Here is an 18,995-nt window from a genome sequence, read left to right as displayed (position 1 = left end):
AATGCTCTTCCCCCTCATCTCAACTAAGTGTTGAACTAAGCCGTAATGTCTTCCCTGAAGTGTGCACTTTGATGAAGTTTGATGATATGATTGAAGGGTGTGCAGAGGGGAGCAAGCATTTAAGTGTTCAAGAGGGTGAAGAGTTAAGGGCAGAGTTGGGAGACATTTCACCTCACAATGTCATGTGTGTATGACACTACGTCTAAAATACCATTCACCACAATGTGTAGCCGAGCTGGACCTTCAGATTTTTTTTTAATTTACTGTTTATTACCATGTTTGTCTTCTTTGTACTTTGTCCTTGGGTGCAAAGAAAGGCATGCCAAATAAAATATATTACATTTTCTTTAGGAGCGGCAGGGTGGCGCAGCAGGTAGTGTCGCAGTCACACAGCTCCAGGGACCTGGAGGTTGTGGGTTTGCATCCTACTCCTAGTGACTGTTTGTGAGGAGTTTGGTTTGTTCTCCCCGTGTCTGTGTGGGTTTCCTCTGGGTGCTCCGGTTTCCTCCCACAGTCCAAAAAAACACGTTAGTAGGTGGATTGGTGATTTAAATAAGTCCATAGATGTGAGTATGTGTCGTCCTGTGAAGGACTGGCGCCCCCTCCAGGGTGTGTTCCTGCCTTGCGCCCAATAATTCCGGGTAAACTCAAGCCCCACCGTGACCCTGAACTGGATAAGCGGTTACAGATAATGAATGAATGAATTAATATATTCATTAGTATTATGTATTCAGACATTGCAGTGATTTACTGGAGTCTTGAGTCTATTTACTACAGCAGTGTGTAGAAAGCTGTTAAGATAATTTATGTGATCGCTTATTCATGTGTGGAGGCATTTCTGTGACACATGAGCTTTTCATTGTATGCTCTATATTTTAAAGTAGAAACGTGTTCTTTTCTGTTATAGTTTATCTCTTATTTTTGTTTAAGGCCAAACAAAGGTATAAGATCACCTGACCATTTGGTTGTTGTATTTGTCACGGCTGTAGGGAGACGAGGAGGTGGATGTACACACAAGGAATGATTTTATTACAATAAACAAAACTAACTCAATACAAAGCACAATCTGAGAACAAACAAAAGCTTGACACAGATACGCTAACTAGAAATAAACAAACACACTAGGACAGAAACAAGCAGGAGAAAGCCATGAACTGGTGTAGAGGTGTAACTACCATGACCGACACAGAACACACAACACCAGACAAGGGAGCACTGAAACCAGAGGGATATATAAAAGGAGCACATACAAGAAGCACATAGGAAGGATCACAAGAGGGCAGGACCATGAAGGAGACACAGGTGGGAACACTAATGACAGGGCAGGGCTAAGGCAGAGCTAGGGGAGGAGACAGGAACCACAACAAAAACAGAGCCATGTGCTCCTAAGCACATGACAAATAAGGGAAACAAGGGACAAAGCAGAAAATGTGACAGTATTAAAGTCAGGTGAATGGTTATGGATGCATTTGTCTACTATTGACAACCACAGACTCCACCCTTCAGCCCAAACCACTGCAGGTGTTTGTTTGCCCCATACTGCCTCTTTTTTGAGAATTAAAATATGGCCACTCTATATTTAGTCTCTCCAATGACAGTGAAAACACACACCAGTAAGCAAATTCTTCTAGAAGCAATGAACTATAGCACCTAGCGAATAGCTGTGGGTTGGATGCTTTGCTCAAAAACCAGTGCCCCCACCCATTTTTTCCAGACAGGGTCTTGGAATTGACCCTGTGCCTTTCAGGTCCCAAGCCTGCTTTCCAAACATTTAGCTTATCTCCACAGAATGCCGAATAGATGAGGGTTTTAAAAATGAGTTTATTTTTATGGCATGGCAGTGATGCAATTCAAAGTATGAAACAAACAAACAAAAAACCCTAGAGCTTTATTTGTACTCATGACTCAGTAAATGTACTGAGAGCAGCATTTCTCAGATCCTCGTTTTAGTTCAGCCAGTAAAAAAGCACACATCACAGACAATCAGCCAAATGAGATATTTTAATGTGACACAAAATGAGGGGAAAAAAAGAGAACACAATCTGCTGGCTAATCCCAGTTGGTTCCAACTGACTGTCAAGTAGGAAGACAACGAGCTTGCAGCAGAACTCAAAGTTCTCTTTGGGTCAGTTCTAAAATTTGAATGTGCTTTGGAAAAACACTGAGAGAGAGAGAGAGAGAGAGAGAGAGAGAGAGAGAGAGAGAGCTATCAGACTTTGAAGATTGCCACATGATAAAATATTCATAGATTTTCAGTAGAATGCCTTGTGCCTGTGTTTGTGTGTCTGAGTGCAAGGAACACCTGGTCCTACACTACACCACTTCAAGGCTTCCTCAAAAATCCGTTAACACTCAAGTGACAATGAAAGCCAAAATAGTTCCTCGCCCGTATGCCTTGATGTTTAGGCCTGTTTATCCCGGACTGTGTTCCACAATCTGAAACAATCCCCAGGTCAGGATCTCAGACAGAAGCGTTTGATGTTGTATATGATCTGGCAGTTTTAAGATAGAAACTGAGGGGTGGTTTTAAAGACCCCGGTGCAGGGTTTATTTTATACACCACCAAGAACAATGAAAGAGTTCCACAGACTGCAGGAAAAACAAACAATTTGCTAAAAGTGTGCCACTGCCATTACCTCTCGCTTTCCATAGACCGCAGGCTACTTCCCTGCTCTGGAGGAAGGGAGCTTGGAGAGTTTCCTTTCATCTCACCCTCCCTGTCCTTTCATCTTCACTCTCTCTCATCCCTCGCTCGCCCTCCCCACGCTGACCCCGTTCTATTATCCACCGTTTTCCACATGCTTTCCGGAGGGCCACCTCAGGAACGAGGCGGCTTCACCCAGTGGCACGCAGGAGAATCATCCTGATTACAGAGCAGTGAATTTATGACCCCACACACACACACACACTTACCGTTTAGCCTTGGGCGTTTGGTAATGGTTGTGTTTTAGCTTTTACTGGCTCCTACCCTTACTTCATCTCCTGTTTTCTCCTTGTTTCTGTTTAGCTTCCACTCTGCAGTTCTTCACATAGTGTGTTTTCCATCTGTTGCACTACATACTTTTTCAGACCCCTGTTTTTCTGATATACTTAAATGAGTAAAGAACCTTAAAATCGAGTGATGGATGTTTTTAAACCTTTAAGAGCTTCTTCACACTCATACATTCCTTTTACACACATGGTTCTTTATTCATCTGTGGCATCACTTTTATTTTCAAGAGTGCATGTTCTCCCTGTGTCTGTGTGGGTTTCCTCTGGGGTCTTTCCTCTCACAGTCAAAAAACATGGATCTTAGGTGAATTGGTTACTCTAAATGGTCCTGATGTGAGTGAATGAGTGTGAATGTCTGTATGAGTGTATGAGTGTATGCCCAGATATGGATTGGTGCTCTGTTTCCTCCAGGTAGACGGTCGTTCTTGCTTGAGGGTATGCAGTGCACATTTGGCTACTGCTTCTCACCAGTGTGAGTGTGGATTGAGTGTTGAATGCAATGCCATTCCATGTAGTGTTGATTGGTAAAATATGGCTTAATGTCTTAGTATTTAGCCACTTGCTTTCTTCTGTTTCCTTTTTTCTCCATTCTGGGGTCTGCTATGTGGATTCTTTAAAAATATATATATAATAATAAATATATATATTTAAAAAATATATATGTATATATATATATATATATATATATATATATATATACATATATACAGTTTGTCTTTCATTCATTCATTATCTGTAACCACTTATCTAGTTCAGGGTCACGGTGGGTCCAGAGCCTACCTGGAATCTCTCAATCTCTCTCTCTCTCTCTCTCTCTCTCTCTCTCTCTCTCTCTCTCTCTCTCTCTCTCCCTCTCTGTGTGTGTGTGTGTTTGTGCGTGTGGTGTGTCTCCAAGTGGTTTTGCTGCTTCATATTGGCTAGTCTATTTTGGTTTCGGATCTCAGTATTCTGCACATATGGTGAGTGTAGCCCTCCAGAGTGCCACCTGCAGTCATTAATAAAGCAGAGGTGAGCTCAGCAGAGAACAGGCCACTCTCCTGGGGTCCGCCTGTCTCTCAGATAATGGACGAAGCCTTTGGGATGTGTGCATCTGCACAGGTTCTGATTATGCAGAATGTCCAGGTTTTTCGCCCAAAATGAAAAGCCTGCTCACCTTTCCTTTGTGTCTACAGATCCACCATCTGCAGTAGACTCCACCAATGCATGCATACGGATTAATAATAACTTATGAAATTGATCACTTTGCCCAAGGTCAAGAACATTGCAGAGAAATCCATCTCAAGAAAAGATTTCTATTATCTCTGGCTTTGTCTCACTTTTGGATTTCATAATGTGAATGCAGGTACTATTCAACAATGGAGACTGGCTCTGCCTCAACAGGAATATAATATTTCATCACTGTCTAAAGTAAAACATGTATCTCCAAAATAGTAACTTTACAGGAGAAGCAAAAAAAGTTTTTCTAACTTTCAATGGAAACTTGAATGGAAGGGAAATGGAAGTCAATGTAAAAAGATTTTATTCAAGTAATTGTGGAGTATTTCTATTAATCCATTGATCATGAAATGTTCACACGATGTGAATTGACAGATGCTTTGTTCAAATGATGTAGTAAATGATAGTAATGCCCACTCCCACATTGCAGGGTTAGAGGATCAGGCTTGGTACCAGAAGGTTGCTGGTTCAATCCCCAGGACTGGCAGGAACATCCATGGCTGAAGTGCCCTTGTAGCAGGGCACTGAAACCTCCAAATACTCCCTGTGTGCTGGGGATGGCTGCCTGCCACCCTGGATGTATGTTCACAGCCCCTAATGCACTAGTGTGTTTGTTCACTGCCACAGATGAGTTGTAACTTGTACAATGACACATAATTATTATTATATAACAGTCCTGTGGAGGTTTTGCTTTGCATTTTTATATTTATATATCCTTAATGATTCCATAACAGTGTGTGAACAGTATTTGAACAGTGATAATTGTAAGCTACAAATGCTTTTATACCTTTTTAACTCTTTCCTGTCTACAGCTATCAGTTAGCCTCATGTTCATTTGATGCTACTGCCCCCATATGTCTGAATTCCCAGACTGTGTCTAAGCATTGCTAAAACATTGCTGACAAAATTCAGCTTCGAATTCATGACTTCTTCTTGGCTTCAGCTCCTGTCGATATGGCACTTGGTTTGACCCTGATTAAAACCTCCCTGTCTGGCCACACTGTAATTACGCTCTTCCTTAAGGCCAGGCAGTAGAGATTGTTCCATAGCTGCCAGTCTGTCAGTACTTCTCGTCCTGGTGTTAATCAGCCGGTGCGTTCATGTTCTCTATCACATCGGGAGTCTTGCCTGGAACCCGGGCTGATATGATTGCATCAGCAATTACGCCTCTTTTTTTCAGCCTTTTCATTTAGCGCCATCTCGCCGCCTGTCAATCAAAGCTGGCGACAAATTGCATCTCTCGGCATGCTGTTGTCCTGGCCTAGTAATTGGAGAGACATGGCAGGAGATCATTTGAAGCATTCTGTGATTGTTTTCCCGCTGTCCCAAGACGGGGCTTGTGAGCTCGGTTCCTCCAGTTTGACACACTCCACCCACCACTACAAAAACACAACTAATGGCTTTTATATTGAGGCCATTTGCTCTGATGGTGTTGTGATGACTTATTAGATATGAGGGAGGAAAGACAATCATATATCAGTGTCAAAATCCCTTCATCCATAAGCAGAGGTAGGTTCCCAGATAGCAGACACATTTGGGCCAAATCTGTGATACTTTTGACACTTACGGCTCAGTTACGACACTGGCAAGTGTTGTGTGGGCTGGATGTGGGTCAGGCTTGACTTGGGGCACGGTACATGTTTCATGTGCTCCACCTCATACCTGACTTCTGGACCTGTGGTTGAGTTGAGGCAACCAGTAACACCATCATCCAAACATTCATTGTGGGCAGTAACTAGTTGCATGCATTTGCAATCATTATCATATGATGATTTTACATCAGTTAAAGCTTTTCTTGTCTAATGAATGCATGAAACATTTGTTACATATAGGACTGGTTCCCCAGGCAGGAATTAAGCTTAGCGGAAAAATCACAATTCAAAACGTTGTGTAGTCTAAGACTAGGCTTATTCCCTGTATGGGAAACAATCACATACCTTCCTCATAAATGGTCATTCCGTAAGATCGGAAGAAGTGGACAAGCTAATTATTTCAGAAACCCTAGATTTAGTTAATAACCCTGCAATTCACTCTCCTAAAGGCAGATTTTCTACTGCAGTAAGTGTTTAAAAATATTTAACTAATAGTCTGTAAGGCAAGGGAATACTTCAGACATGTGCAGGTTGAAGCAAACTTCATTCACAAACCAAGGATCCAAATAAGTAGACGGGCAGAAATCCCAAACCAGAAATGCAAATGAATAGTAATCATGTAATCCAGTAATGTGCTGGAAAAGGGAATAAGCCAAAAAGCAAACCAGGGCAGGCAGCGGAAACCTGAAACACGAGATAAACTACATAAAGTACACAGTAATAATTCACTCCAAATATGTGTCTCTAAACAGTAGGTCAGGGGAAGGAGTGCTGTTGATGTCTGGTTGGTGCAGGACCTGTCCATCACCAGAACGTGTGGAGAACAACTATAGGACAACATGGCACAGTCATTCATTGTGTAGAATATTTCATTCTGAACTGACCATCATTAAAATAGTAAAGTAGTATATTATTAAATAGTATACATAAAAAGTCATAAACAATATTTATAAAACTTTGCAAAAATATTCCAAAACAAATATGAATAAATAATTATCGTATTGTTGTACATTCGTTGTTATACAGACAGGTTTTTGTGGTCTGACTAAGACAGAACACATGGGGCATAACAAGTAATTCTGTTTCCTATGCCAAGTGCAGAGTGGCATTTTGTCCAAAGCATGTCACAGTCTTTTCATTAAGATGCCAGAACATGTGGAAAAGTGGTTATTAATGCCAGATTTCCATTATTTTTTAATGGTATACGAGCCCATATTTTCACAAAATAACAGTTCATTTGCTTGTGTAAGAGATTAGGGTAGATTAATGGTCCCTAAACATCACCAATGCACACTATAGGACTGGGGGATGGTTCCACTGATTCACAGCATGCACTTGTAAAAGCCTATTGCTGACCTTTCAGGTTTTATACAGATGATCAGTTTTATTGATTTATCAATAATGATAGTTTTCGAAGTCACCATGACCCCAGGCCAGGTCAGTTATATTTCCCAGTGACTTTGACACCTCTTCATATATATACACAAACACACACATACATGGCTGTCATCGCTTTGTGATGGTTGGCTACATGATGGAAGAGTCAAGTGTTCACTGCACTCGTGGTGCTCTATGAGAGTAGATAAACTGACTGAGCAGCCCAATCAACCTAACGTGCATGTCTTTGGACTGTGGGTTGAAACTCGGAGTACTCGGAGGAAGCCCACGCAAGCACAAGGAGATCATACAAACTCTTCACACACACACACACACACACACACACACACACACACACACACACACACACACACACACACACATATATATATATATATATATTTATATATATACACAGATAAATAAGGTATCTACTCAAAGAGCTGTTCATTCCTGCAATTATTACAGTTAGATTTCCAAGGCTTCAGACATTTAGTATTCAAATAGTGCTCCCATTGGTTCAATAGACACCTGAATTGTGTCTACATCCTCATTAATGCAGTCTCATTGGGGGAATAGACTAGTTTGAACAGAGGCCTGAAAAAGCTAGAATTCCATGGTTGACAGACTGTTGAGAAATCAAAGGAAAAAACAATATTAGTAAAGTCACTGCTTCACAGTAACTTAGTGTAGATTCTTCAAGGCTCTGGAACTGTACTGGAGAATTGAAATGGAAGTTCTTCCCAAATATATTCCCTCCGAAGTCTGAGGCACCTAAGATAATTATTTATATTTAAACTAATGCCTTCTCAGTAAGCGTGGTACTTATATAAGATTTTTTTTCTATAAAGTAGCAGGTGTGAGTTTGAAGAAATATGTTGTGTTCAGATTCTCCTTGATTGCATGAATTTGTTAAATCAACAGCACACATTATTTAAAATTATTATTAACCGCTAAAACGAAATATCTGTACTATTTTCATCTGTAGTTCTGGGCAGGTGATGTTGTCTTGATGATGTTGTTTGAAAGAAACATTCCCGCTCGTCTGGGCAAAAGGCAATAGCATATGATTCACATCAATTACATATTCATCAAATCATTCACTGGCCCCTCATTCCCTGAGGATGGGGCAGTGTCATCGTTTATGATTAACTAAAGGTAATTATTCATCAGCACTTTGTATTTATGTGTACTGCCCCTTGGACAAATGAATGTAATGCCAACGAAATGCCCTGCAGGCTTAAGATCCTACAGCCCAGCCTTGACACACACACACACACACACACAAAGAGAGAGCATAGGGGTCAGTCATTCACAGCCATACCATTCCTTTGACCTGTATGTCCTCTGACCAGATCGATTTCCACATCTCTGTAGATCAGTGTCTGTGGGTTTTACAGCACTGTCTATATGTCTTTGTAAGGAGAGGGTTATTCACTACAGCCTGCCTATATTATTGCTCTGTATATAGTTATGGATGCTGACAAAGTCTGATCACATTCTGTATTGACCTTGCACTTTCATTTAATAGACAAAATTTTGTGGATGCCTACTCATCCAACACTTCTTTGGAAAGCAGAGCATTACTGAGGGAATTCTACTTTCTCCTTATTGCAACAGCAGAAAGACAACAGAGAGGTTCTGCATTTCCAACATATTTTAGACTTTTATATACTACAAACAAGTTTTAGAAGGTATACAATTCTGGTGAAATAGGTCTCTGTAGGTTGTTTTATAATTAAACTAAACGATTATAAACCTATTTTTTAATTATTATTATTTTTTTAAGATTTTCAACATCTGTACTAAACGCAAGAGCAGCTTTTCCCCCACACTGGGGCTGGGAAGTTGTGTCCTGGCTTCTATTACAACATGTTTTAACACTGGATGCCTGTTGGATGGACCAATTTGAAGGGCACTGCAATTGGGTGTTGGCCATGCATTTTCCTATTTAATATTTGAAACATGCCGCTGTATGTATATAGTAAGTTATAAATTGCCTGTCTGGAGGCATCTGTACATTTTGCAATTGTCTAACAATTTATTGGATCTTTTCTAAGTGCATCACCCATTTCTACTTTAAGTTTAGTGTCCTCAGAAGCCACAGTGCTCCAGTTCCATCTTTAAAACAACTCTCGGTATTTAGACTCAATAAGGTAAGCTGCTAATTAGACTGTGTCACAGTGTTTCCCATCTGCTAATATTGTCTTTGGGCAGGTTCCATTCGCTTCGGATGAAGTGTTTTATCTGCTACATAAAACGAACCAGCACGCCATAATTATTCTTTTTTTTATGCCATCTGTCTGTCATCTCACAGATGTGGGTCTTTAATTCTGCTTTCTTCTTAACCACCTTTTAATCACCTTGTTTCATTCTACACCATGATGACTGCCATTCAGAAAGTGAGAGATGCATCAGATATGTTTTCTCCCAACAAAACTCATCAAGTCCAAACCAAATTGATATTTCACTAACTGGTCATGGCAGTGGCTTTGGTGATCTGAGAGTTATGACTTAACGAAGCAGTAAGCATGGTCACAAGCTGTCTTTAGAGTCTCTTAATTCAAACATATGCTCCTTTGGCTTGGTTACCTGGGCACAGAGTCAAAACCATGACGAATGCATAGGAGAAGAACAGATGGTGATGGGTACATTTGGCTTGAGAGTAACATTACCTTTGCAGTGGTATTCACAGTGAGTAAAGAGGTCAGAAAATAGAATCAGGCCTCTACTGATGACACTGTGTATATTTCATTCATTCATTATCTGCAACTGCTTATCCAGTTCAGGGTCGTGGTGGGTCTGGAGCCTACCTGGAATCATTGGGCCCAAGGCGGGAACACACCCCTGAAGCGGCTCCAGTCCTTCACAAGGCAACACACACTCACACATTCATACCTATGAGTCTAAAATCCACTTACCAACGTGCGTTTTTGGACTGTGGGAGGAAACCGGAGCACCCAGAGGAAACCCATTCAGACACGGGGAGAACATACCAAACTCCTCACATTCACCCGGAGAGGGACTTGAACCCACAACCTCCAGGTCCCTGGAGCTGTGTGATTGAGACACTATCTGCTGCACCACCATGCCACACCCTTTGTATATTTCATTACCAGGGAAAATGGCCATTAAATTTATTAAACTTATTTAACTTTTCAAAAGATATTTTTGAAATTCCTACTTGCAAAAGCAAGATGAAAATCAAAATAAAATTAAAAAATGAAAGTACCATTGATCTTTAAATCAACAGACACAAATATGTTGCTCCAAGTGAAAATCTGTGGTTAGAGAAGTCCTTGTTCAGGAGCGTGAAAGCTTATCCCTGTTGTGTTCAATCATAAGAATAATAAACATGGTCAGTTTTTTCATTATGTTCCTTTTCATGTGTTCTCTTGTTCAGAATGACAGTTTCTGACCACAACAAAATAAACATTGAGGAACGTCTGGCTTTTTCTCAGTCACAGTCATTACACCTCAAGTACACACACATCACTGGCAGCACATTACGCTGTTAACAGATGAAAGGGATGAAATGGATGTCACTTGGGCCACAAAACTTTGGATCTCCAAAAAATACCTGCAGGAGCAGAAAAAAACTGCTGCCAAATCTTGTTTTTGTTTTTTGGTCCATTTCTATTGATTGGTTTGTCATGAGAATTTGACACAGTGTAAAAGGGCAGATGGCATTTTCAAATAATACTGAAAAATAAACAAAAATCTGACAGATATGGAGATACAAGGTTTTGTTTTGACAGGAAGGATAGATTTTCTGGTTATTTTCCTGAAGCTGAAAAATAAATAATATGTAAGTAATGTCAGGTTTGACTGAAAATTCTATTTCTGTATCTCTTTTGGGGACCCTCCATGGAAGATAATGTTAGATATAACCAAGGCCAGTGCCGTGTTAAGTTTGAGTGATGGATAGTAAAAGCTTTTCTTCCACAGGTAGAGTCATGGTGGATGATAATTTAACTGTATACAAATGAAGCCTATGCTGGCAGAAATGAAGCCCTTGAATTTATGATCTCAGCTCAAAAGGGAGAGAGTTTTTCTTTATTGTGGAAATGAAGATATAAAGCCCTCTTCTTGGGAGTAAGTGATACAGATAGTAAAGTGTAGTCATTCTGTCAGGGAGGAATAAATATGAACGAGGTTTAGTGGAGGACAGGTACAGACGATGGGCAGTCGCCACTTTATTGCTCATGCGGAGGGTACAGTCTGCACTGTGATGGATGATCAGGCACCTCTGCATTTTTCTGACTTTTTGAGGAAAGAAATCTGTTGCAAAGAGCAAGCCAAGGGCCTTAGCTTTTCAAACATAAATCTGGCCTTTGAAAATGAAAAACGGAGCTTAAAATACTCACGCAAAACCTAGCTAGTGCTGACTGCTCATGCTGGATTTGGGCAGGTTGAGACAACATTTGTCATATACATCCATATGCAGGAATATCTAATCAATAAAGAGTGCTAGGGCAAAGCCCTCCCTGTTTGATATATATAATTGTATAATTTAATGGAATACAATGTAAGAATTGGCTTTTTTGTCTCCTTAGCACCCCCTACCTGCTGCTGAGTGTAATTCACATTTACAGTAGTGTTGTGAAGTTAAGTCTCACACACATCTCTCTTTCTAACTTGTTCACTCACTCACTCACTCACTCACTTAAACACGACCGATTATTAGGGCTTCTATTAACACACAATCTCCCTGTCTTCCTGTCACACACATCTCTCTCTCTCTCTCTCTCTCTCTCTCTCTCGCACTGAATGATGTTTGCATATGTCGCAAACGGCTCTCTGGGCTTCAGAAGATGTTGAGCCAGGGGAATGTGTGTAATCGAATAAAATAATGTTTACTACGTGATGAAACACATATATCGCACATATATAATACACACTGGACCATGTTATTACAACCATAAAATGTAACTTTGGTGGTACACTATCCATATTAAAATTAGCAGCAAACACTGGCTCACTGCTCAGTAACTCTCAATAAACTGATAATAACATTTTGTGTTTCTGAAATTGTCTGTAATGTAATAATTTATACACAGAGTGATTCAAAAGTTGCAGGACACTCATTTGTTTCTTTGATATGCTACATGACCACCTTCTCATTGGAAAAACTTGCCCTTGGTCCATTATGGAGGCTTTCAAAATGGTGGCCATGTTCCAGACATAGCCTAAAAGATAAGCCCCCTCACCCATTACTTGCTGGGGTATTCATATAAAGGGTGTACTTTGACTTTTGACTCACCCTGTATAATAATTTACCTTGTATCTGAGCACATTAGAGCTGCAATCTATAATCATTTTAATAACTATTAGTTTGCTGATTGGTTTTTAATGTAAATTAAAATTACTGATTTACAGAGATTTTGTGTCATGCAGATTGTACTGGGAAACATGACTTGAAACTGACAATGTGGCACACACAGCCACACCTAGAATATTGTTCAATACCGGCCACTGGTCATATACAAAATCATCAAAAATAATAATGATGGACCAGTTGTAGTCAGTTTGAAACAGATTTATAACAAGCTTGGATCAGTTTCAGTTCAAAAGCCGATGATATGTGTGTTAGACTACAAACCGGATTCCAAAAAAGCTGGGACACTAAACAAATTGTGGATAAAAACTGAATGCAATGATGTGGAGATGGCAAATGTCAATATTTTATTCGTAATAGAACATAAATGACAGATCAAAAGGTTAATCTGAGTAAATGTAACATTTTAAAGGAAAAATATGTTGATTCAAAATTTCACAGTGTCCACAAATCCCCAAAAAGTTGGGACAAGTAGAAATAAGTGACTGGAAAAAGTAAATTGAGCATATAACGAACAGCTGGAAGACCAATTAACACTAATTAGGTCAATTGACAACATGATTGGGTATAAAAAGAGCTTCTCAGAGCGTCAGTGTCTCTCTGAAGCCAAGATGATAAGAGGATCACCAATTCCACCATTGTTGTGCAGAAAGATAGTGCAGCGATACCAGAATGGTTTTACCCAGCATAAAATAGCAAAGAGTTTTAAGTTATCATCATCAACCGTGCATAACATCATCAAAAGGTTCAGAGAAACTGGAACAATTGCTGTGCGTAAGGGTCAAGGCCGTAAAACTCTACTGGATGCTCGTGATCTCCGGGCCCTAAAACATCACTGCACCTCAAACAGGAATGCCACTGTCAAGGAAATAACAGAATGGGCTCAGGAATTCTTCCAGAAAGCATTGTCAGTGAACACAATCCACTGTGCCATCCGCCATTGCCAGCTGAAACTCTACAGTGCAAAGAGGAAGCCATTTCTAAGCAAGCCCCACAAGCTCAGACGTTTGCACTGGGCCGATGAGTCACGATTTGAAGTTCTTTATGGAACACTGGGACGCCATGTCATCAGGACCAGAGAGGACAAGGATAACCCAAGTTGTTATCAATGCTCCGTTCAGAATCCTGCATCAATGATGGTATGGGGTTGCATGAGTGCTTGTGGCATGGGCAGCTTGCATGTCTGGAAAGGCACCATTAATGCAGAGAACTATGTTCAGGTTCTAGAACAACATAAAGAGGAAGGTGCGACAAAGAAGGCCCAAGACGATTGAACAGTTAGAGGCCTGTATTAGACATGAATGGGAGAGCATTCCTACTTCTAAACTTGAGAAACTGGTCTCCTCTGTCCCCAGACGTCTGAGTGTTGTAAGAAGAAGGGGGGATTCCACACAGTGGTAAAAAATGGCCTTGTCCCAACTTTTTTGGGATTTGTTGATGCCATGAAATTTTGAAACAACATATTTTCCCTTAATATGATACATTGTCTCAGTTTAAACTTTTGATCTGTGATTTGTGTTCTATTCTGAATAAAATATTAGATGTTGGCACCTCCACATCATTGCATTCAGTTTTTATTCACAATTTGCTTAGTGTCCCAACTTCTTTGGAACCCGGTTTGTAGATAATCTTGGAGTAGATTTTGAGCAAATATTTCATATCCTATTACATCTTGCAGCAAGACTTTCGGTCGGTGGCACAAGAAGAAGCGCAGAAATAAGCAGGAAAAACAAGTCTGACATTGAAATTCAGAAACATGTAGAAAATAAATCTTGCTTACTGTATTTCTCTGTTTACCATGACACTTTCCACAACTAATTAAAGTGTTCATTTCCTTTTGCACTGGCAGACACTTCTTTCCTTGCTGCCAAGGCTTGGTCAAAAAGTTTGCAAAAAGTTTTTTTTGCAATCCTGCACTGTCCCAGAGTGCAAAAATAATCAGACCCTTGGGCATTAGAGGGGCCAGCCTCAGGGCCAAGCTACTGCCAGTCTGTATTTGATAGGAATGGTGCAGCATGAGCTAAGAAAGACCTGGTCAAGGTAGCATAACTAGACTGATGACTGTGAGGAAAACTGAACTGGGTAAGTACATGGAAATGGCAAGAAAGTGCTTAATTCAGCATAGCTTTTGCTCACAAATCTGAGTAAGAGATGCAAAGTGTTGCCCTGGCTTATTTTCATTCTCATATTATCATTAGGTGACTAGAGGACGTTGACTGATATAGCTAAGCATGGCTACTGCCAGGGCTCCAAAGTCAACAAAGAATATTATCCTCAATTATGTTAATGGAATATATTTTTATGATGGAAACTTGTGTCTACAAACTGGGGACACAAGAAAGCTGCAGTTTTACTCTGCATTCTAGCTTCATACATATGTCTTTGTGAAGTGATGCCCAAGTTCTCAAACACAGAGAAACAAACAGCCTAAATTAACATACACTTTATACCACATTGGGGTGCAGGACAGCTGTGTGTTGTGAATAGTTTTCACAGCTGAGGTTAGGATTCACTCCTAATTGCTCACTAGCAGCTCCACTCATAAATCCAACCATCCTCAATATATTTGATGACAGAGTTACAGGGATGATATCTGAGTCAGTTTGAAAATATGATGCTGGTTTTACTTTATCAGTTTTATCTGTCATGTCCAACATAGCAGCCCTGTGCATACTCATACTCACACATTTTAAGTTTTTTTTGTTTTGTTTTGTTTTCCTTGGGTGAGTTATATAATTTTAGCTTGCTGTTATGAAACTGTACATGTTGAAATCAAAGGTAAAAAACCTATAAAATTATTTTGTATCACTGTAAGAAAAAAAAATAACGTATCTTTACGGGATTTAGACTATGCATATCTCCTGATTTTTCTTCTGTTGGGAGCATTTTCTGAAAAGCTATTTCTAGACTATCAAAGTATTTAGGTGGCTGTAGTTCTAAAAGTACACTATGGTAGTACATTTTGACAAGGCTGTACAACTGTACAGAACACCAGCAAAAAGTCAGAACTTCAATTTCAAGAAAAGGACAAGGTGAAGGAACCAAAGAGTTCTTCTCGACTTGAACATTCCTGAAGTGGCACGGCTTGGCCTTGCAACGCTTGTTTGTCTGACTCTGTCAATACCCTGAAGCAGCACAAAAAAGGCAAGTCAGAATGTCAGCACACGTACACAAAACCAAGGACAGAATGTGTTGAAGTGAGGCTTCTGTCAGACGCCAATCTCAGTTGAGGGAGCTGTGCGACCTCTACTGCGATTACACAGATCCACTGGAAATAAAGCGTACCTCTTCTGTATCTGTGCTGCCTTAATTGATTTTCTTTCAGCTTTACACGCTCATGCACACAAATCCTCGGGGGAGTGATAATCTGGAGAGTTGATCAGGCAGAACTGGGAGACATGGAGGAGGGTTGACCTTTGGTGAACCTTGCTGGGTGAGAGAAATACAGAGGGAGAAATGATGAGAAGTAGCCCCCTCTGACTGCTTCTAACCCACATGATAAAGCCTTGTCGGCCACTCTGATTTGAGCCTTCCCCCAAGGTTGTGAGAACAGCCACTATTTCTGTATCTTGCTGCCGCACAAGATGCAGTGTCTTGCATTTTTAGTCACTTTTCTTGTCTTAACAGGACTCTGTGACGTTAACCTATGCCTTTGTTAATAACAGACTGCACTTCTGCTTAATGGTTTTACCAAAAGGCCACTATAAAATGGATAGTTCCCGTCCTAAAATCTGATTGGCTGATACAATAGCCCCTTGGTTATGATACCTGTGACCACTTCACCACATATGGAATCCAATTTTAATTCACCAGTTTATTAAACCCTGTCAGTTTTATTCAATTCTCCCTGAAGAGCATGGTTATCAGGACAGAGATATACATCACTCGCTTAAGCTTATTCTACTTCCTGCAACGTCTCCTTTAGAATAAGAGTCCCTACTGAAAGAGGACACAAATCTAAAACATTTTTGAGTTGCCAATCCACCTACCAATGTGTGTTTTTGGACCATGGGAGTAAACCGGAGCACCTGGAGGAAACCCACACGGACACAGGGAGAACACAAATATACATTTGTTTAAAACCATTCAGTACCTTATGAAATACACTGATCTACCTGAAGATTGCCTAAGACTGCTTGGCTACTATATTTAGCTATTTAGCTGTGATGCTGATAAAAGAGCCAGCTGCCAGAAAATCCCAGATTCTCAATTTTTTTTCAACAATCCAAATGAAAGACATGTCTTTCTTTCCATTCCTTGGTCACAAAAACACTTTCAATGTTGGTGTTATTTTAATTTAAATAAAATAGTTTTGCATATGAAGTGTGCTATACAAACTAACCCTACCTTGTTTTTCAAACACTACAGTCCTTTACAAGCTCAGACAGGTCAGCTGACATGGAAATAATGACGTGGTTAATATGCCGTGACTGAATGCAGTGTCTCTTAATGACAGATGATGACGCATTAATAAAATGTTTAACACCTTGCATTTTATTGACTTTGAAGATGATGGATGTTACATTAATATTCTTTGCTTTATAGCTCATCCTCTTGATTTGATTAGTCTTGACTGTGTGTGAGATACAGAGTTTTGCTGGGTCGCATTTAACTGAGGTTGAAAATGCCCCAGAAATTACAGATAACAAGCAATGCAGCAATTTCTGACATTTGCTTTTAGAGAGAGGTGGACTGTTTTAATAGAAGGGGTACCTCACATTCCCTTTTTGCCCCTCATAGTTTACTAGCAGCTCAAAAAAATTTCACAGACAAAAGAGCAGTTGTGCAATTCCCGGTAGTGTAGTGTAGGGCTGAATTCCTAGTACCAAATGTTACATTGCAGACAAAGGCAAAACGTGTATCTCTACTCAAGTAACTTTGAAAGAAAAGGACAAATTACTTCTAAATGTCAGTCTACAGAGATGCAAAATATACACAGTGTGACGGACAGTTGTTGTGTTTAAATGTTCTAGTAAACAAAAAACCAACAAAAATGGAAATACATGTTTTTCTTTGGACAGCAATGATTATAATTATCATTTTATTATATTTTAATAATTATCTTTTTTTCTCTGCAGGTCTGAAACGGAGTTACACTTGCGATGTGTGCAGCGTCACGCTCAACTCCGTGGCACAGTACCATGCACACCTGCAGGGGTCCAAGCACCAAAACAAGTAAGGGCACCAACATTTTACCTGACTCTGACAAGATAATAACTTGAAATGGGAACATTTTTGGGAAACACCAGGGAGCCCTCCTATAAGCACTATATCAATATCTGTAAAAATGTACAGTATGGCAGCTCTGACGTAGACTTATGTCTTATATATTTTCAGCCATTAAAGCTACAGTTGCTCAATTATAGTTGATATAATGTGTCACATCACCGCGACCCTGAAGTGGAGAAGCGGAGAAGAAGATGATGATGATGATGATGATGTGTCACGTGGCTTTAGGTTGACATTAGAAATGTATGCTATGGTATCATCAATACTATATAACTGTCATTAATATATCAATCATTATAATGATGCAAATGTTTCCATTTTATGAGCTCATATAGGGGCACATTTAGTTCTAAATTACTGTGTTGGCCCCTTTCACCCTTCAGTGGTCAGGACCCTCACAGGACCACTACAGAGCAGGCTACCTGAATGACGGATCATTCTTGCCACTGCAGTGACACTGAAAATGTGGTGGTGCGTTTGTGTTGTGTGTTTGTTATGAAACATTTGGTAATGACATTTATGTAAATTGAGAAAAAGAAAAAACAGCCATGGGACAAAAACATGTTTACTAAGGTACATGTCATTTTCTGACACCTACCCAGTATGAAAAATCAGCCATAACCCTAAACCTACCCATAACCTAAGCCTGCCCCTAACCCTAATGCTAAACTTAACTCTAAATCTAAGCTGAGCTCCCTGCTGCTTCTAACTTTCTGGAGCTGAGAATTAAGCTTAACGATCATACCTACACTCTTAGAAAAAAAAGTACAGTGAAAGTACATTATTGTCACTAAAATTACAAACAATGCAAATGTACATTTAAAGGTAACGCATTGTTTTTTGTGTTCCCTAAATGTATCTCTTCTCCAGAAGGAGAGGTGAATATTTGTAATTTTTCATTATAGAACTGTGCAAAATTAAAGTACAGTCTCCAGTTCTGGAGATGAAAGGGGGCATATTAAATCAACACAATTTTAAAATCTACAATTAAAATAGAAAAACTAAGAAAACAATTATGTTCCCTAATTAAAGGTACTGAATATGTACTCTTGTGGGTACCACCACAGTAATAGCAAAAGGTAACACTGCAGTGACAGCTTTTCTAAAAGGGTATGATCATTCACATATCATGTTATTTCTAATAAATGACAAAGAATTATAATGTAGAAATGTTAAGAATATCTGTTCTGCTTCTTTTTGTTGTACATATATTATTTCTAGAGTTCATATTGGAAACAACGGGATGTGATCCG

The 18,995-nt window shown here is 39.8% G+C and overlaps 1 protein-coding gene across 1 annotated transcript in view; it reads left to right on the top strand.

Annotated features, from left to right (window-relative positions):
• LOC136677380 (zinc finger matrin-type protein 4-like) overlaps positions 1-18,995 on the top strand; it is a 144,310-nt gene that overhangs the window by 110,753 nt on the left and 14,562 nt on the right. Inside the window, exon 6 of the mRNA XM_066654903.1 lies at positions 17,592-17,688. Coding sequence (XP_066511000.1) covers positions 17,592-17,688 — 97 coding nt within the window. The remainder of the gene's footprint in view (positions 1-17,591; positions 17,689-18,995) is intronic.

This window comes from Hoplias malabaricus, chromosome X2 (assembly GCF_029633855.1).
Source record: "Hoplias malabaricus isolate fHopMal1 chromosome X2, fHopMal1.hap1, whole genome shotgun sequence".
Lineage (NCBI taxonomy): Eukaryota > Metazoa > Chordata > Actinopteri > Characiformes > Erythrinidae > Hoplias > Hoplias malabaricus.
The sequence above is the reverse complement of the archived record's forward strand: the minus strand, read 5'-3'. Positions and strand labels throughout refer to the sequence as shown.